This window comes from Debaryomyces hansenii (genome assembly GCF_000006445.2).
Source record: "Debaryomyces hansenii CBS767 chromosome F complete sequence".
In the NCBI taxonomy this organism is placed as follows: Eukaryota; Fungi; Ascomycota; class Pichiomycetes; order Serinales; family Debaryomycetaceae; genus Debaryomyces; species Debaryomyces hansenii.
This window is the reverse complement of record NC_006048.2, coordinates 788,433-808,597: the sequence shown is the minus strand read 5'-3', so window position 1 is coordinate 808,597 and position 20,165 is coordinate 788,433. Positions and strand designations below refer to the sequence as shown.

Here is a 20,165-nt window from a genome sequence, read left to right as displayed (position 1 = left end):
ATTTATTTTTAAGTTTGTCGTTATTTATTTATCACATAGAAAATATACAGAATATTACAATATCATTGATTTTTATTATTACTATAATACATACGAAGTATACAATTTTAATAACCTATTCGACATCAGGTTTCACCCTCTTGGTTCCTCCATTTTCTTCATTATGACTTCTCTTCTTATCATGCTTGGATCTATATTTAATCAAAAATTTATCCATGAACATCTTCGAGTATTCCTTTATTTTCTTTAATTTTGCATTATCTAATTCTTTAGGAGGTTTAGTATCTGGATTCTTTTTCATTTCCTTAGCTACTAAAGTTTTCACTAACTCTTTCGCACATCCTTTGATATTATCCCTACCAATTTCCGCTTCATATTTCTTGAGAAAGTTAGGAACATGCTTAGCAAATGTTTTTGTCCATTGTCCGTCAATTGGAACTGGTGGTGCTGGTGGTATAGATGACTTGGACTTTTTGAGCTTTTTACGTTTAAGCGCTTGTCTTTCTTTTTCTTTCTCAAGTTTTTCTAGCTTCATCTTCTCTTCAAACGATTTTTTCTCTTCTAGCTCTTTCTGAGATTGAAGGATCAATTCTTGTAAAAGTCTTTCTTTCTGTTGAATTTCTTTAAATTGTTCCTCTTTTTCTCTTTTCAACCTTTCTTCTTCTCTCCTAGTGAGTTCCTCTTCATTATAACTCCTTCCATTGCTGTTCAGATTAGGTCTTTGTATAGGCTCGCTGACTGGTAAAGCTTTCGGACCCTTTGGACCTTTTGGAACTTCCTTAATTGGTCTTTCCCATTTAGAAATTCCTAATTCTGCATGGTAATAGTAATTAGTTTGAGTGTTAGGGTCAAATGCCGTTTGCCAACCATCTGGTAATGCCTCGTCGGTTTCCACATGCTGAGGCTCGGCAGATTTTCCTCTATCCGGTGATCTGGATCTGGATCTAGATCTGGCATTTCTACCGTACAATGCAGGCGAGTTTGATTCTTTATCATTACCAATATTCTTTGGAATTCTATATGCCATTTGTAGCTTACCCCATTCAGCTAGTAAATCAGATGATAACTTTTTTAAGTTGTCGTCATTACTATTGGTATTGATGTCTTTAACTACATCCTCAATCTGGGATGACGAGATTTTGTTACGTGTAACCTTTGGCCATTTGGCTAAGATAATTAATATTTTGCTTATTAGCTCCTTATCTTCATCTTTAAATGCTTTAATGGTTTGTGATAAAGTTTTATAACCGTGAACTCTTATAATTGAGGAGTTTATACTGTCATCGCTAGTCAAGTATATCCTCTCTATCAATTTCTGAGTTATGTTTAAATCTTGAACCCTCATCAAAGCACCCATTACCTTCGAAACATCACTTTCGGTTAAGGCTGAAACCTCTATAGACTTAACAAATGCTTCGTTAATAATTGATTCGTCACTTTGTTGTTTGGATCTAAGATGTTTATTTTCCTTCAACCATTGTCTTTCTTGCTTATGAGTAACACCTAGTGCCTCAGAGATTCCATCAGGCAATAATAACGCAGCATCAGTCTGAGTTTTTCCACCCATCCATTTTATACAATTTGGTTCACCGCAATAACATGGTTGAGATTGTGCACCATATCTATCAACGTTATAGTCGAATGTGATTTCTTCGCCTTTTTGAATATTTCTCTTGGAAAATATACCCATTCTTAATTTTTCACCAACAACCCATTTATCAACATATGCATTTGGGTTACACGAATGGTTACAAAAACGAGCTAACGAACCTTTCATAGTTGCATCAATGAATGAATCCTTTTTCAACATCATAAAATAAAAATGTATCAACTTTTTAGTATCATAATCAATCATTCTCTTCCTGAAGCTTTCTTCATCAATCACCTCACCTATATATTCGTATATAAAGCTTGATTCGGAAATATCTTCATTGGCTCTCAAACCATATCCTTTCAACTCAGTTTGAATAACAGTTACATTAGCGTATTGTTTTTTTTGAAATCTCTGGTTCTGACAGTCATTTCCACATGTACAAAATTTATTACTACATTCGACTGAAGTTACTCTATTGATACAGTCTGAATCTTCACCACAAGCCATATTCTGTTGCTTATCTGAATCCCAATCTTCATAACAATCACAAGTCATATGTTCATGTTGCCCGGAGGAACCAGTACTCTTAGAAGAGTATGTGCATTCTTGAAGTTCATTAAATGTACTTCTAGCCTCGTCCGTCTTGTCCTCAGACTCTAAAAATAGCTGAGGAGTGTACTGTTTGGCTTTGACATCCAATTCTTCCATATCTGACATATTGGATGATAGCTTTCTCTATAAGTGTGGTCTATTATTCGTGTGTAATGGTACCAAAAATATCGTCTCCAATTATTTGTTTGATTAATCTTATAAATACTATACCAAGGAATGTGTATATTTTGTATTTTTAATGGAGAAACCCTTTTTGAGGAAAACGATTAAGACTTTATCGGTGTTATATCAATTTTCTAATATATCCATTGAATGATTGAAATTTTATCAAGTTACATAGTCGTATGAACAAAATAAATAAATTACACAAAATCAATGACATACGTTTCTTCAGACATATAAACCTATCAATCTAATATATTACTCATTAGCATAGTCAATTTCTCATTAAAATCTTGGTTCGTAGTCAGACTTTTTTGACAGTTAGAGTTGGATTGAAACAACTTGGCAATTTCATCTAGAGTATTCTCTATTGCAAAAATGACTTCCTTATCTCCTGAATTTCTCGTTGGACTAAAGATCTTCTTGATCATAGTCTTATAGCTTGACGTACTATTAGATGGCATGGAATTACGACTCGTATGTTCGCTTTGGTCACTCTTATTGTTTCTGATACCTTTTGTAAGGGCACTTTGGAGGGATGGTTTTTGAGATTCTTGTAGTGAGCCGACGGGTGTTCCAGAATTACTAGATGCCTGGCTATTCGGGCTGGTCTCAACCTGTCCACTGACAGATTCACCTACATTCATTTCAATCACTTTGATTTCCCTGGCTCTCAAACTTACAAATACTGATCTTGATGTTACTTTCTCAAACTGACAATTGTTCTGGTAAAACAATAAATCATTTTTCATTGATGTCATCACCTGTGATTCTAATTTTGAATTTATTGGGCATGATTGGAGAATAAATTCAGGTCTAAACTCTTCGGCAAAAGCAACATTCGGAAACAATGGTCTGTGTTTAATAAGTGGTGCAATTTCATTTATCTTTGTGCTTGATGTTATCGTGCTTTCATCTCCATAGCAACTATCAGATTCGTCTTCATTCTTTTCAATTATGGAGTTGATGTTTAATGTTTTGTCAACAGAATCGCCAACTGAGATGCGAGCTTTCATAATTAGAGAGCATTTGGATTTGATAATATTTCTGTTAAAGTCATTAATATTCTTCAATTTATAAGTATCACGCAAGGCAGGTGTATAGATGCTTGTATTCGATCTTTTCATGCCCGGGCATTTTCCTTCTTCCTGTATTATACCAATAGCATTTCTTTTGTAGCTACTATTGTTATTATATAAATCAAACACTGAATTCGCTCTAGCCATCTTAGTAGAGCTTGAAGAATTATGTGGGATATTTCCAACATTTGAAGAATTATTATGATAGGGCAGGCTTTCATCTATTTCAACCGCTGGTGATGGAGTTCTTAAAGAATGAACGGAATTTCTTTTCGATAGGTTACCCAAAGATGGAGGAAGTAAATCATGGTTCTCTGTATTAAATCCAAGCAGGGAATTAGTTTGGTTATTAGCTGGATTCATGTTTGGGTTCGTATGTTGCGTATTCGAAAACGAGTTTTTCCATTTCTCCATGAAGCTCCCTCCTAATTTTGATAATGAATAGTTTGATGCCGAAGACGATAAAGATGAAGTCAAAGAAGATGATAAGTACGCCATAGATGATGATTTTGAAAGCGATGATCTAGTTGGAGTCTTTTCAGCAATAGGAATAACGCTGGTTCCAACTTCAACTCTTGACTTAAGAGGAGTTGTTGTAGTACTAGCTGACGACTTGTGAGGTATCTCCCAACCTTTGACTGATGTATTGTGAGTTGGTGAATTATCAGAAGAACTATATGAACTCGCCGTTGACGATTTAATTGGTATTGGTCTAGTGGGAACAGGTTTTGCTGCACCCAATGTATTAACATTGTTCATATCACCTGTCGAACCAAATAGTTTATGTTGTATAGAAGAAGGTGTACTAACAGAATCATTACTAAAACTATTATTATCTAGGAGTTCCTCGCAACTCTTATTTTCAGGTATTTTACCAATTGAATGTTTCATTGGTTTAGTATCATTTGAACTCTCAGATATATCTGATTTCTCATCCTCGTAGTCATCCAATATTGAAAGCATTTCATTATCAGGAATTAACCCGTTAATAATAAAAATTAATTTCTTAGCAACTACTGGATTCCCTGTCATAACTACTACCCTCGTTATTTCCCGCGTATTATCGCAGTCGTTAGAAATACTAAATGGTTTCATAGTCAACAGCTTTCTTAACGGGATTAATAATGCCAATAAACTGGCCAAAAAAGTCTTAGTAACTGCCGTATCTGTGTTGGGAGAAAAATTCAAATTATTGATATTTGGGGAGCTTTGAACTGACAATGAACTTGAAATATTAGTAGTATTATTATATTGGAACTGAGAATTATTATTAAAACTACTATGTGTTTGTGAGTTAATGTCATTACTCATGGATCTGCCATCTTTAAATTGTAGCCAGTTTACCACTTCTGAAATCCAGCTTAAAAGCATAGGATTTACTTTCGAAGAGTCACTCATAGAATATCTCATTAGTGAATTTGAATTAATTAATTTTGGAACGTTGCTATTGTAATGCATTAACTTAATTAACTTGATTAGTTGATTATTCAAATCTAGTTCATTCTGCAAAATATAACTTGGAAATTGGATTCTCTTATTTACAATGTAAGGGCAATAAATATGGGTATGATTTGGAGAATTGTTTTGTAAGCTCAAGTTGGAAAGACTTAAATCATTCACGCTATTATTCAAAGTAAGTATCAATTTTTTAATTATTAGCTTTTGTAACACTAGAATATAATGCGATATTACATCCCAGTTATTAAAAATAACATCATTCAAATGGTCATTTACGGATTCAAGCGGTATAATCAAGCCTATAGAAAACCGGCTGTTAATGCTATTGGATGATTTACTTGTAGAACCTGTATCAGGATTATTTGCTTTTGCATGAGCTATATTGAAGGCATCGTTTTTAATTGATGTTTCCTTGATAGGGAGTGCTGGGCGTGGCATCCAATGTGATTGAAAACTCTCATTGAAAATCTGAGAATCGTTGTTATCTGATATCAGAAAAAGCCTTGTAATTAGTATAGACTGATTTGATCCATAGGTCAGATTATTCAATGTTGGCAAAATATGTATCTTCGTCGTACTATATGTCTCATTTGAAGGTAATCCGCATCCAAACATATAATCATTTAATTCACTAGCATTATGATAAATCTTTGAAGTCAAAATATTCTTGCTATTTACATTATTAGAACTATTATTTCTTGACATCGGCGGGGGTCTTGCTATAACGCCCGGGTTATCATTATTCTGAGCGGCCGAATCATACAACACCTGCTTTGATCTTAGATTACCTCCATCCTGCGATATTATTATTCGGAAAAATTTATTATTCAATTGATACGGCTTGAGCTGTAAAGTGTCAGAAGTTCCATATAAAATCTCTCTAGAGTATGAATCTTCGAAAGTATTTACATTTTGGTAAGGATTCGTATTCGGATTGATGATGGGACCGTTTTTTGGTTGGTGATTTGCACCATAACTATTAGTGTAGGAATTGCCATTTCCATTTGGGTTTATATAATTACCATTCCCATTTGAGTTGGGAACATTAGGCCCCGATTGGTTCTGTTTAAATAATCGCCCTAACATCTTACCTTATACCTTATATTGATTTCCGATAGCGGCAAGGCTAGATTAGTAATAATGACCAAGTATTCTTTATATGTTACGCCGTCCTATAAGGAAGCTTTCTTAAATGTTGGATTTCATAAATAGGATTATACAACTACCAATAATCAAAGATAGAGTCTGAATCAAATAAAGGGTAACTTGCTCTACTAAACGGAATTATGGCAAATTTGAGCAGTCCAATTTATTTCTGTTTGAGTGGTGTTTCTCCTCTAGCAAAATACACTTAAGTCACAATATACGATCACAAATCCAAATAATGGTTACTATTAATCTATTAATATATTATATTTGATGATCAACTTTGTAATTAAACCTTCGGGAAATGATTTGTGTAATTTACAACAAATAATTTGACATCAGTTGTTACGGTTCCGCATTCCTAAATTGACGATTTTGTACAATGAGCTTAAATGGATCTAGAATAAAACAAAATTTTAGTATTTACTTAAAAAATATTTATTTATATAAGTCTTTTAAGCTGTCCTCTAATATATTAGCTAAGACATCTGCATGCTTGTTTTCGAAAACCAAAGTAGGTCTTAATCTAACGGTAACTTCTCCACATCCACCAATGTTAACACCCTTGGTACGACATGCCAATAATAATTTGTTTCTTTCTTCTGGACTGACACAATCCCAAGCAATAAAAGTACCCATGTTTTCACCTCTCAAGTTTTTAATTCTGTCTGGGTACTTAGAGAAAACTGAGGATAAGCTCTTATATAAGTAGTCTCCGACTTGTGCCGTCTTCTGTACAAGATTGTTTTTGGAAATTTCTTGGTAGATACTTTTAGCAATCAATGCTTTGGATGGATCGCCACACCAGGTGTTGAACTGTCTGAACGGCTTGTTTGGCTGTAACTCTGGATCAGTGAAGTAGAATCCCGCAGCTTGGAACTTCTTCGAAAAGGATACCATGTCAGGAGGTTCTGATAAATTCCAGTGTTCGTGAGCCCAAAACTTACCTGTTGCCCCTATCCCAGTCTGGACTTCATCAACAATCATTAATATTTCATGTTTCTTGGTCAAGTCTCTTAATCCTTGGAAGAAAAACGGAGTGGCATGAACATCACCTCCTTCAGACTGTACTGGTTCGACCACAATAGCTGCAATATTATGAGGTGGATGTTTCTTGGTGATAATGTCTTCAAGGATTGCAAGACAACGTTCTTCCTCGGAATGGTTTTCGTTAACAAACTCATCCAATGGGTACTTCAATTGTGGAAAAGGTGCTTTAGGCCATGGAAATGCTGGAATATCCAACTTATGAATGGCTTTTGACCTGGTAGTGGATAATGACCCGAAAAGTCTCCCATGGAAACCCTTATCAAACGACAAAATTACCTTTTCCGATGCACCAGGCGCTTTGTTTTCCATAACAGACGTCAACTCTTCACTAGTGAAGTCAATTGAGCCCCTGCGTTTCGCCTCTTGGTACATAAATGCAGCTTTATAAGCAGTCTCATTGGCACATGATCCTGAAAGGGCTGTCCATACCTTGTCCATTCCCGGAGGAGCAGCTGCTAAAATTCCTTCATTCAATATCTTTCCGTAGTCAATCGAAGGAAAACATGCCAATGCAGGTCTGTTTACTAACGCATTGATCATGGAATCCAGCTTAGCCATCTCGATCAATGCTGGGTTGTTATATCCCAACGCAATCGAAGAAATTTGGCAATAAACATCAAGCAACTTATTACCATCCGCATCTGAAATATAATTCCCGATGGAATTAAAATAGTCTGTAACAAAATTGGATGCTCTGTTATCGAACACCTTACCCAAATCTTCGTTCAATTTGATTCCACTGGGACCAGGAATTCTTTCAGTAATCAATTCTGGTCTTGATGGCTCATCTGGAAAATATGCCCCGCATACTGAAGATTGATACCGTTTAGTGGTTGCTAATGCTCTACCAACACGGCTTTTTGGGTATAAACGTGAAACTCTAAGCATTTCTACTGATGAATAGTTTATATTGTAGTTATTCTCTGATAATACTTGTTAATTGATATAAGTTTGCTAAATGAAGTAGAATATCATCCCAATTTATAGTTGCAGTTATGACCCCAAATCCATAAAAGTTACGAGGACCTCGATTCCCGTCGAGTCGCAAAAAATCGCAGCCATCGTTGTCCACTTACTCGATTAGTTTAAATCCCACATTCGTTAGATAAGCATACTATTGTTAGGAGGTAGTATACCGGAGTAAGCGGCATATACTAATTGATGCTTTCTAATAGAACGTAAAGGTAAGTCTGTTTGAGACTTTATTCAGGACATTGTTATGCATCCAGCTCTAGGTCCCGAAGAATAAGCCAAGACCAGAAAACCCTAAAACTACCAAATGCTAGGGACATGGATCTCGAAATACTATAGTAACATCCAACTTACCATACCAGCTATCAGTAGATCTAAAATTGGAGTCCCTACTAAATTTTCTCTACAGCCTCTCTTATCTGAACGTGACCGCGCTTGAAATTAATTAGGATTCAAGGAACGAGTGGCCTATTAGATGCATTAGAAGAACATATGGTTAGTCTTATAAGAATTAGATTATTATACTGAGATAGACATTAAGTAATTGATATGGCACAGCAGCAATCGGAAAGCAATAATTTGAAAAAGATCTTCAATAAATTAAGTGGACAACCTAGCTCGTACTCCCGTAAATCATTATATACGTTTGGAAAAACATTAGGGGCTGGATCTTTTGGAATTGTAAGATATGCAAGGAACAACGAAACGAACGAAGAAGTTGCAGTGAAGATTATTTTAAAGAAAGCTTTAAAGGGTAAAGTGGAAACAATCACTGATGAGCTCAACTTATTGCAGGAGTTACTGCATCCCAATATAGTTGGATTTAGAGATTGGTTTGAATCAAAGGATAAATTTTATATAGTGACCCAATTGGCTACCGGAGGAGAGTTATTTGATCGTATTATCGAGAAGGGTAGATTTACTGAGTTCGATGCGTCTTTGGTGATCGTTGCGATGTTAGAGGCAATTAAGTATTTACATAATAAGAACATTGTCCACAGAGACTTAAAGCCGGAAAACATATTATACTTGACGCCAGCAGATAATTCGAACGTCGTATTGGCTGATTTTGGTATTGCTAAGAGATTAGAGAGTCCTGACGAGAAGCTAACGTCTTCAGCGGGTTCATTTGGGTATGCGGCCCCTGAGGTCATTTTGGGCACTGGACATGGGAAACCCTGTGATATCTGGTCTTTAGGTGTAATTACATACACATTATTATGTGGATATTCACCATTTCGCTCAGAGAATGTTAGTGATTTCATTGAGGAAGTCAAGCATAATAATGCAGTTATATTCCATGCGGATTATTGGAAAGATGTTTCAAAAGATGCTCGTCGTTTTATCATTAAAGCTTTACAATTTGATCCAAATAACAGACCCGATGCGGAAACATTATTAAACGACAAGTGGTTGGTCTCTATTGCTTCGGAACATAAGGAATTAGACTTGTTACCTAACTTGAAGGAGAACTTCAACGCAAAGCAAAAGTTTAAGCAAGCAATTGAAATGGTCAAGTTAAACAACAAGATCAAGAAGTTGAAAGAGCTACAAGGTGATGATGATGATGATCCAAATGAAATCAACTTATTTGGAGATGAAGGTGCATTGATCTCAAGCGATGTATCGTCCAAACAAGGTGCTGGATCTGAAGGAGGTTTAGGCTCTTGGAAGGCTTTAAGCAGTGCCCTAAATTCAATAGATGACCGTAGCTCAGCTGCTTCTGTATCATCCACTAGTGCACCCAAGAAGAAATCAGACTTAGCTAGTGACGCATTTGTGCAATTGGTACATGCAGCCACCAATAATAAAGAAAGAGTAGCAAATTATAAGGAAGGAGACAATTCCTCTGCTAATTAGTTGAGCATATATATATTTCTAATACAAGCATTGTTCAAAACCTCAAGAAACGATCATATGATCGTTCTTCCGTAATCTATTACAGAACTCGGATAAATAGTTAGTCCTTTCATAACTGGGTTTGAAAATGATTCTCGTATTCTGACAATTTTTCGTCTCCACACCTACTGTACCATCTGGAAACTAGGGCCTGCAACACTCATGTAATTTGATGTTCTTGATATCATATCATCACCCTCTTCCCGTCAACTGACCGCATCTAGATATTACGTTCGAGTCATCTACTACGATCTAAGTTTAATGTGTGATGAGATCACCATTCTATTAAGTACTCCTGGCAAACTTTAAGGAAATAATAATAGGAATTCATATATACAATAAAACATTCTAATGTCGCTTAAGGTATGTATCTGCTGACAAACAAACTCAATTCTATCGGTATCTAAATCCGATAGTGAACATAATTAGCCACAATTACAGATTAGGAAATTAGTAATTAATACTGACAAAATTTTGATATATTTAGGTTTAATCATAAAACTCCTCTATGATAATTACATTAACCGTAATTTATCATCTTGACTTGTAGAACGTAGTTTTTTTTTAGAACCATGTAACTAATTGCAAAATCAGTTCTATAGCTGGTTTAAGCATAGATTTGAATTTCGACCAAAAGAATCCCAGGGATATAATTTATATTCTTACACTCATAATATTGGAGTTGAAATTTTGTATAGTAAGTAAGATATAAGCCAAATGAGCGTAAAGTGGTTCTTGTGATTTCTAATGTATTCACCATTTGATTCCATCTACTCCTTGAGTTAACTCCACCTGAAAACAGCATGACCAGGCTCTAGGTACATAACCAATTGGCTTGATTAATCTGGGAGGACCGTTACGAAGCATTTATGGTAAATTAAAGTTAAAAAATAAGTTATGAATACTCCATCGCATTGTAATGGAAAGTTTACTGTGAGGAGAGAGTCTGATAGGAGAAGTGATGAGTACGAAACGTGCATATTGTTAGAACTAGAGGATCACATTCGCAATTATGGCAATTGTAGTCCATAAAAGAAGAAGGCCACACTGATAAATACAATAATATTATATTGTCTAGACTTGAAATAGCTTACACTTCGAAAATAGTGCATGTCAGGCGTAATACTGAGGAGAAAATATGGTCTCGGTTATATTTTTCGAAGAGAGCAGGCTGAAATTCTGAAATTCCGTTTACGGTAAACGCAAAATCCTGTCGTGATCCTGAAAACAATGCCAGATACATTAAGATAATAATCATTTAACAATACAATATATATTTGGATTATAATTCCCCGATTATTTACAACTATTTCATTGCATTTGTAGTAAAAACAGGGTCAAATACGTAGGATTGTATTTGCCCAGGAAGTGTCATAGATGGTAATAATAAGTTGTGTATTAAAAAAGAGGAATACAAACCGAATCATTAAAAGTAGCATTAATAATAGCATTAATCGTCATAATCATTACTCTGCAAACCATAGAAGAAATTGATATCAAAAATTCCAAAAACGTTTACCTGTGTGTCTCTAAAAGTTGTCATTATTCGTGGATAATAAATCCGAAGCGAAGCCTAAATTGAAAGCGTTTTGATTTTGATCAAAATAACTGTTATTCAAGTTCAAGTCAAGATTACCCTCATCATTCAAAGGATTTAAGCTGTTAACACCAGAGTCGTATAATAAAGTATTAAGCTCAGGCACATCATTCAATACATCTTGTGCACCTTCAGGTCCCTTCATGTATTGGTTGGCAGGTACTACTTCGTCAATAGTAGGAATGCCATCATTCAATACTGGCGATTGTGATGATCTATTAGAACTGTAGCTTTCTTCTGGAGTCCTTTCGTTAGACCTCAAATGACTGAATAATGTAGTTGGTCTTGTGTTGTAATGAGATAAATCTGGTGCTGAAAATGCCCTAGTTGTAGACGAAAAATCTTGATTTAAACCCTGCGCATCATTAAACATGTTGAAATTGTTGTCAGTTATTGGTTGATTGACAGTGATGTCAAATGTAGCTTGTTGGGGTACCGAATATTTCATTGGATTCATCTTATTGAAATTATCATCACCTTCCATTGGTGAGGGTATCATGTTCATAGTAGGCATTCTAGTGTTAGAGTTGTCCGATGGAACTTGGTTTGGTAGCACCAATTCTTTCAATAAAGTCTCTTCGTTCTGAGGTGGTGATGATATTTCAAATTTGACTTCTTGAGTTGGCTCCAATTTAATTCTCTTATTAGATACCAAGTCATTAGGAGATGTTGGTATAGATGATGCGGATTCACTGGAATTCGTGACAGGGGTTTGGTATTCACACAACTGTGATTGTTGAGTTTCTTGTTGTTTATTAGAACTATATTCACTGGAGTTCAAGTAGTTCTTGATATATTCCCAGCATTTATCACCATAAGTCTTAGGTGTCAAACCCGTAACTGACTTGAAAACTCTGTGAAAGTGCCAAGCAGATAACTTGGACTTTGCGGCTAGCTCTTTAAACCCGAGTACACCACCTCTTCTTCTTCTCTTCTTACTATTAGAAGACGAGCTGGAAGGACTACTCTCAACCGATCTCGATCCCTTCGAGCTTTGAGGTTGAAAGATATTAGTCGCTGCGGCTAATGCTAAGTGTCTGCATGCCAAATCCACTAATCTGTAATGGTCAAAGTCGTTCTTCGATAACGACGTATTTTCAAAATCCTTCGAATATTTACCTTCGAAGTTGATCACTGGAACAGACGACCTTCTGCCCCCAATTGCCTGCATTATTTGTTCTTCATTAGTTTTCTTCGATTCTATAATATTCTCCTTGATCTTTTCGTTGTTTCTGTCTTCGTCTTCGTCCAATAAAGGGGGTAAGAACCCTATTTGCTTGTTTATCGATGCCACACAGTCAACCAATAAGTCCACATCGATTGGTGGTAAGGACAATGGATCACAGCTGTTACAGGCAACGTATCCGTAATTGATAGCATCTGACACCAGGTTCACAAATTTAATTTCCGATTTCAAGTTCGTGATAGGCCTAGCATCACAATCTGGTCGACAAAAGAACTTGTTAATCTTATTGCATACGAAAAACGACTTGGCTGCGAATGGATCACTGAATTGGTATGCCTTCCATTTAGTTCCTTCAGAAGAATACGACATGTCCAAATTTGTCATGATATATGTTCTTAGATTAAGTCCTTTAATGGTTGCAATCTAGTTAATTAACTTCTACTAATTGTAAATAAGCAATATTTATGTAGTTCAATTGCTAACTTTCTTTATAATTTTCCCAATAATTTTCAAGACCTATGATGACCCTATCGATTAATTATCAATAGGGATTCCCGAACCTTTATACTTTAGGAAAATAATCTGAAATATCATGACGAGTGTTACCCGACAACAGGCTACTTAAGATTTCGAATTGCATATGCATAAAGCCCCGATTGAAGCGCATAATAGCATCGGTATTCCGTGAAAAGTGGCGCGCGGAAACTCGTACATATAAACGCATGCAACATTGTTCTTAAACTATTACTTTGCATGAATGTCATGCTTCCAGAATTAGCTCAGTGGTTTTAACAGGGAATAATAACCGCATTAGTGTAATGGGCCCACAAGGTACTTGCTATTACATATAGATTGAATCATAGAGCTTTTTAGCGACAATACTTAGCCAAGGGGCAGTAAGACATTGACTTTTTTTAGATAGATTGGGCTAGATTGGAAGGATGTTTGGTGCGGTACGACGGAAGTGTCGGATTTCAGGGGGGTTCTAGAGTAATGAAAGTGTTAATTACTATATGTACCTAGGATTGAGATTAGAGAATATGAGGTGGTAATTGAGAGAATTAAATATCTTGTAAATAGTACAGTTGTACTAGGGGGTTTATACGTTAATTGCAATTAATGAGCGGTATAATTGCAGGAAGTACAGGAGACATCAGTAACCCCTATGGACGTTGAACGTTGGATTAATATGAATAGGTTTCAGAATGAAAACATACATGGATGAGGCATATCCGGAGCTTCGGATGCCCATACTGTCGTGATATTAGAGACAACATGCCGGGTTTCTTTATGCATGCGGTATAAGATAAATGAAATTCGAGAAGATTCTTCTTTTTTTTGAGAGTTAGATGGTGGGCGCGGACTTATGTTCTAGAAATCTTTCGCACAATGCACCGTAGTATGCTGGTTTGGAGCACGAGCCCGGGCCCATGCAAGTTATATTATTGGGGAAGAGCTGGGACTCCAGGACGAAGTGGCTGGTATTAGATCATATTGCATAAACCTGCTTAAAGGGTGTGTCAACTGATTAGCTGGATATATAATTTGGTATTATATGACCGGAACACCGCTGGACTAGAATGCACATTCTACTTTTTCTTTGGGCCGTTTACTAGATACGAACTAAGTGTGGCATGACATTGGTATAAAGGTAAAATAGGGGCGTTCTTAATTGCAGAGACCCTATATGTGCGACGGTCGAACTTAAGAACATGAAACTGTTACATAAGGTTGACAAGAATTTTGTCTAAAAATATTGCGTGTCGCAGATAGAATAAAAATCGTAGATATAAATAAATATTCCAAAGGATGTATGCATTTGGTTGGCAAATAATGATTACATGTCGAGATATTTCCCTGCTGAAGAAAAGAAAGAAAGAATTTTTCTGGCATATGAGCGCTAGGGATTTTCGTACAGAGAAGTTCATGGGGATAATACAGTGTAAGCTAGAAATTCGACGACGAATCTTCCATGACACATGCTACTATAATGCCAAATGATGCTTTATCGATCATAAGAATCCAGGCTCGAAAGCTATAGAAATGCATCACTTTTCACCTCCCCGACTCTTCGATGAAATCTCCTTTGTTGCATATTCATCAACGGGCATCTCTTTTTGAGGTTTCCAGATTTTTCTAAGGCTTCTTCTAATTCTGAAAGACAGTTCCATTTGCAGCATAAAGTGATCGTAGTTAACCACAAACATGGGGCACAATTTTATTTTGGCAATGAAATTGTCGTGTTGGTTGGGCTATCTTGTCCGCATGTCTCTCCAATTCGCTGAAAGGTTGTGGCCCATAATAAAACGTATTTCAAAGGAACGTCACTGAACTTCACGAATTCAGTACACAGTCATCAAATTCATCAAGGCGCCCTATATGTATGCACAGTATAATAAAACATACTGAACTAAACATTAACGGCTGAAGGTTTAGTATGCATTACGTGCGAATTTCAGAAAAGGAATTAATGTTCTTTACCCTCATAAGGCTATCGCATGAGACATGCAGAGCATTATATGCGTACGGAAATATAAAACACGTACGGCTTATCCACACCAAGCTACACAACCCTCATGGCGTAATCACTATTTTTAGGAAGTGATTTAAAAAATAAAATTAGCCAATATTTCATATATCCAGCCTCATATATTCGGCTTCCCCAATTAAAAAATCGCATGGCTGTGCATCATCAATCTCGAGATGTTGAAAAAATAATATTTTAGCAAGAACATTATAAATCCATTATGACATAATACCGGATATTATAATTACTTTTCATATTTTTGTCTTCAAAGGGAATACGACATGGTGTCGTATAGCACAAGTGCATGATACAGGCTAAAACAAGGGGTATGAAATTGATTTTGGTAGTTGATGCAATGTTTCTTCTAGAAGGGTGTAGAGAACAAATTCAAACATGACGAAGTTCAGATCATATGCGAGAGGGTTAGATGTTAGGAGCATGGAACAGCATAATTTTGTGGCTCTTGATCAATATTATTCAGGTGTTACCATATTTTTGTGTAACATATATTTGTGAGGTAAGATTTTGATTTTGTCAGACTCTATAGGGTGGATCGTAGACATACATGGGGAGGATAAATGAATGAACTCGAATCATTTTCGCCACGGCATGAAGGGCATCATCACGCAGCTAATATAAAATATGGCTACATAGTCTTGGGGTTTTCGGTGGTTCATATAATTGGCATTTTAATATGTAAGAGTGTCTTCAAACTTCGCTGGACTACCTCCACGAAAGGAATAGACTTTGTCAAATCACCACTTTTTATTTCGATTATTGCATGGACTTTGATTTTGATAGGACTTGGAGTTTTTCACGTACAATTGCCAGAGAACTATGTTACTAGTATTAAGCGGTTTGGTAGAATGTCGTATGCGCTTTTGCCCTTCGATATATTTCTCGTATTAAGACCTAACAGTATTGGTCTCAGATATTTGGAATTGATGGATTTACATAAATGGATGTCTCGGGTGATAATTGCTGGGGCCATTATTCATGGAGTGGGCTATTTTATCAAGTGGATATTGGAAGGAAGCCTCTTCACCAAACTGGTTAGATTGTGGAATTTCTTGGGGATAGTGGTATTCATGCTAAATTTAATTTTGATAATTATCTCGCTAAGGTATTTCCGAAGGAGGATATACCAGTATTTCTATGTCGTGCACAATATAACGGTTTGGTTGTTTGTGGGATTGATTTGTTTGCATGCCAGGCCAGGTGTTGGAAAATATGCCATCGCATGTGCTAGCTTATTGGGTCTTCAAATATTTGAAAGATATGCGAAATCACATTCAATTTCAGATTTAAAAGTGATTTCATACGAAGGCTCCAACTTGATAGTAGTAAGGATACAACGAGATCTGAAGATTGCTGATTGGCCGAGTGGATCACACATCCGTTTAACCTATCCTCTAACCAATTATAGATCCTGGATATTTCCTACTCATCCTTATACAATTGCATCACTAGAGTCGGATGAAATGTTAGATCTAATCATTAGCAAATCGAATCGTTTTATATTGCACCCGCAAATGCCTTACTCGTGGACTGGGCCTTTTACTTCCTTTTCAAAGGAGCTCTTACAAACTATCGATAACGTCGATATTATTTGTGGGGGCTCTGGTATCTCATTTGCATTGCCAGTTTTCCGAAACCTAAAGCAAAAGGCATCTCATGTGAAATTGATTTGGTGCGTTAGAAGTAACAATGATTTACATGTCTTGAGAACTTTAAACTTTAATGAAGAAATAATCATACATATTACTGGTAACCTTCAGGATTCTACTTCAAATACAATATTTGACGAGGAAGATTATGGGTTATTGGATTATGATAATAATGAAAATTTTGAACTTGAGTCATTACCATCCTCTGAGACTCCATCCAGAACGGTTAATGATGACTCTTTGTCGCAGGACACAAGGCCCAAAAAGGAATCGAAATTTATCATAGTACAAGGAAGGCCAGATTTTGGAAACACCTTCGAATCTTTGGTCCAGGTAAACAGCTCTAATAAATGGATAATTGCTTGTGGTCCGAGAAGTCTTGTAAATAGTGCCCAAGAGTGGGCAAGTGAAAATAAGGTTAATTTTGTCTCTGAGATATATGAGATGTGATCTTAGATAGTATACAATTAATATATATCCACTTCTATATAATCCAGAAATAAAAAATTAAGAAAAAAAGAAGTAACAAGCTCGCACTCAGGATCGAACTAAGGACCAACAGATTTGCAATCTGCTGCGCTACCACTGCGCCATACGAGCGTGTTCTTGCAGTTTGTAGGATTAATAGTAGCTATAAGTTCCTGTATAAATTTAAATTAATAATTCAATTTGTTCCATGCTTGCAATAAATTTTGTATTTTTTCAACATCCTACAAATCAGTATTGTGAAAATGAAATGCTATGTCTGTTAAAAGAGATGAATTTGAAAATAAATCATTGACAACTTTCCCGAACCATGCATCCACTTTTACTTATAAAGACCTAAAACTTTTGGAGAATCCAATTGTAGCATATCAACTGCCTTTAGCAGTTGTGGCTCATGTTGATTTGAATGCTTTTTTTGCTCAAGTAGAGCAAGTGAGATTAAACCTAACTGCAGACGATCCTGTTGTTTGTGCTCAATGGCAGTCTTTGATTGCGGTATCGTATGCTGCCAGAAAATTTGGAATTGGTAGAATGGATACAATTCAATCTGCGAGACAGAAATGCCCAAATATCATAATAGCCCATGCAGCAGTCTTTAAAAAAGGTGATTCTTACTGGTCCTATATTAGAGGATTACCTGACCGGTCTGTTCATAAGGTACTGTTGGATCCATATAGAAGGGAAAGTAGAAAAATTATGAATATCTTCAGGGAATACTGTGATTTAGTTGAAAAGGCAAGTGTCGATGAATGCTTTTTAGATTTTGGAAGAATGATTTACTATACCTTACTTCAATTATTTCCAGATCTAGGTGATGAAGTAGAAAATATTAATAGTAATTTACCAAGTATTCCTTCAACATTGCCTGATTCTTTATATTGGGTAGGGGAAATTATCAAATCAGAAGATGAAGTACCAAGAAACAGCGATAATGATCAAGATCTCAAGGCTAATGATCCAAGAATTAGAGATTGGGATGATGTATGCATGTTAATCGGATCACAATTACTATACGAAGTTCGTCAACAGGTTTTCGAGGAATTGGGTTACACCACTTCGGGCGGTCTAGGTAAGAATAAGATTATAGCTAAAATAGCAGGGGGTTTTTTAAAGCCAGACAATCAAACAATTATTAGAACCTGTCTGATGAATAATTTTTTAAAGAACTTCCAGTTAATTGATTTTAACGGAATGGGGGGTAAAACAGGTGATGTGATAATGCAACGTCTTGAAGTACCTCCTGATGTCAATTCCATTTCATTTATTCGTAATAATTTTTCTTTGGAGGATATTCAAAAAGAATTTGCGAATGATCCTCCTTTAGCTCAGAAAACATATCAAATGGTTAGAGGGAACTATCGCCAAGAATTATCATTAAGAACTGAAATTAAATCGATGATGTCAAGAAAGAACTTTTTATCTAAAAATCCTGTTAATAATATACATGATGCTTATGATTGGATCAAGGTTTTCGCAGGTGACTTATATGGCCGGTTGATTGAGTTGGACGATGAAAGTTTAAACCTCCTGATGCTGCAAGAGTCCCGTCGAGGCAAGGGCTATATAAGAAGACCTAAAACCATAAGTATCCAGATTTCCTCTACTTCTTATGTGAAACATTCTAAACAAATGCAATTAACGATAGTACGATCATTGGAAAAATTAAAAGAAAATATGGAAGTTACGGGACTCAGATTACTTATGGATATACTTGATAATTCTACAAATGTCCATAAATTAAATAATGGAATAAGTTTGAAGGAATTAGATAAGAAGATAGATAAGGATTACTCAAAGATTAATATAATACCCCTTGCTAATATGTCTTTAGTGATCTCAAATTTTGTCAAAAATACGGATTCAAGTCTAATCGATTCGTACACAGATAATAAGTCGGATATTTCTACTCAAGAGAATATAAGAAGGATGTTTGACGAGGTAAATCAGGAAACCAGAATCAAAAGAGAAAAACTAGAAGATGTTACTCCCAAGCCGGAAGCTTCTAAAAGTAAATCCAGATCGATTTCCAAAGAGGAAGTGGAATACGTTAATAAACTATTCACGGATTTCAATTCAGAACAAACATTAGCATCAAATACGAGGAATCCCTCAAAGAGTACCCGGGGGCCAAGAGATTTGAAGACTAATAATAGTCAAGAAGACAAGAAATATATCAGGTCGTTGTTTGATAAGTTCGAGAGTGACTCAAATGTCATGAATGTTCCATCGAAGTCACAACCAGAACGGAAAGAGGAAAAGAAGTATAATATTCTAAAGGACTTGAAAGCGAAGTCCTCCAGTCATTCGGTTAAATCAAGTAAGGCAGTGGCCAATGACCAAACATTCTTTGATGATTTGGTTAGTAACAATTACTGTTCTCATTGCAATCTTGAAGTTAAGGATGTTTTTGAGCATCGGGATTTTCATGTTGCACTTGAACTCTCACTGAAGATCAATGGTCGTGAGATCACTCCTGAAACTACAAATAAACGATCAGGTTCACCATATTCAGAGAGAGAACCCAAAAGTAGCAAAGTAGATAAAGGACAGTCTAAGCTACCTTTTTAATACCTATGTCTGATACATAATATATATATATATATATAAATAAAGTCAACCCTTGTTTTTTTGTGTAGCTTGACCGAGGAACATCAATAAATTAAAAAAACACTCTTTTTTCCATCTTATGACCATATAGTATTATAAATCAATTTAAAGTCAAAGATCGCC

At 35.8% G+C, this 20,165-nt stretch overlaps 7 protein-coding genes and 1 non-coding gene across 8 annotated transcripts; 3 read left to right on the top strand and 5 right to left on the bottom strand. All coding sequences in view use genetic code 12, as the record gives it.

The window, feature by feature from the left end:
* Window positions 1-115: 115 nt before the first annotated feature.
* On the bottom strand, window positions 116-2,311 carry DEHA2F09350g (DEHA2F09350p; the record flags this gene model as incomplete). Its single annotated transcript, XM_460767.1, has 1 exon — window positions 116-2,311. One exon carries the CDS (start codon window positions 2,309-2,311, stop codon window positions 116-118), a length of 2,196 nt encoding a protein of 731 aa, XP_460767.2.
* A 302-nt stretch (window positions 2,312-2,613) lies between these two features.
* DEHA2F09328g (DEHA2F09328p) lies at window positions 2,614-5,991 on the bottom strand (the record flags this gene model as incomplete). Its single annotated transcript, XM_460766.1, has 1 exon — window positions 2,614-5,991. One exon carries the CDS (start codon window positions 5,989-5,991, stop codon window positions 2,614-2,616), a length of 3,378 nt encoding a protein of 1,125 aa, XP_460766.2.
* A 498-nt stretch (window positions 5,992-6,489) lies between these two features.
* DEHA2F09306g (DEHA2F09306p) lies at window positions 6,490-7,989 on the bottom strand (the record flags this gene model as incomplete). Its single annotated transcript, XM_460765.1, has 1 exon — window positions 6,490-7,989. The coding sequence occupies one exon, from the start codon at window positions 7,987-7,989 to the stop codon at window positions 6,490-6,492; it is 1,500 nt and encodes a 499-aa protein (XP_460765.2).
* Window positions 7,990-8,622: 633 nt separating this feature from the next.
* Window positions 8,623-9,933, top strand: DEHA2F09284g (DEHA2F09284p; the record flags this gene model as incomplete). The annotated part of the gene is made up of 1 exon (XM_460764.1): window positions 8,623-9,933. The coding sequence occupies one exon, from the start codon at window positions 8,623-8,625 to the stop codon at window positions 9,931-9,933; it is 1,311 nt and encodes a 436-aa protein (XP_460764.2).
* Window positions 9,934-11,501: 1,568 nt separating this feature from the next.
* On the bottom strand, window positions 11,502-13,139 carry DEHA2F09262g (DEHA2F09262p; the record flags this gene model as incomplete). The annotated part of the gene is made up of 1 exon (XM_460763.2): window positions 11,502-13,139. One exon carries the CDS (start codon window positions 13,137-13,139, stop codon window positions 11,502-11,504), a length of 1,638 nt encoding a protein of 545 aa, XP_460763.2.
* A 2,721-nt stretch (window positions 13,140-15,860) lies between these two features.
* DEHA2F09240g (DEHA2F09240p) lies at window positions 15,861-17,399 on the top strand (the record flags this gene model as incomplete). Its single annotated transcript, XM_460762.1, has 1 exon — window positions 15,861-17,399. The coding sequence occupies one exon, from the start codon at window positions 15,861-15,863 to the stop codon at window positions 17,397-17,399; it is 1,539 nt and encodes a 512-aa protein (XP_460762.2).
* Window positions 17,400-17,477: 78 nt separating this feature from the next.
* DEHA2F09218r lies at window positions 17,478-17,549 on the bottom strand. The gene has a single exon. It is a non-coding gene; the product is annotated as a tRNA-Cys (tRNA).
* Window positions 17,550-17,690: 141 nt separating this feature from the next.
* DEHA2F09196g (DEHA2F09196p) lies at window positions 17,691-20,003 on the top strand (the record flags this gene model as incomplete). The annotated part of the gene is made up of 1 exon (XM_460761.1): window positions 17,691-20,003. The coding sequence occupies one exon, from the start codon at window positions 17,691-17,693 to the stop codon at window positions 20,001-20,003; it is 2,313 nt and encodes a 770-aa protein (XP_460761.2).
* Window positions 20,004-20,165: the final 162 nt, after the last annotated feature.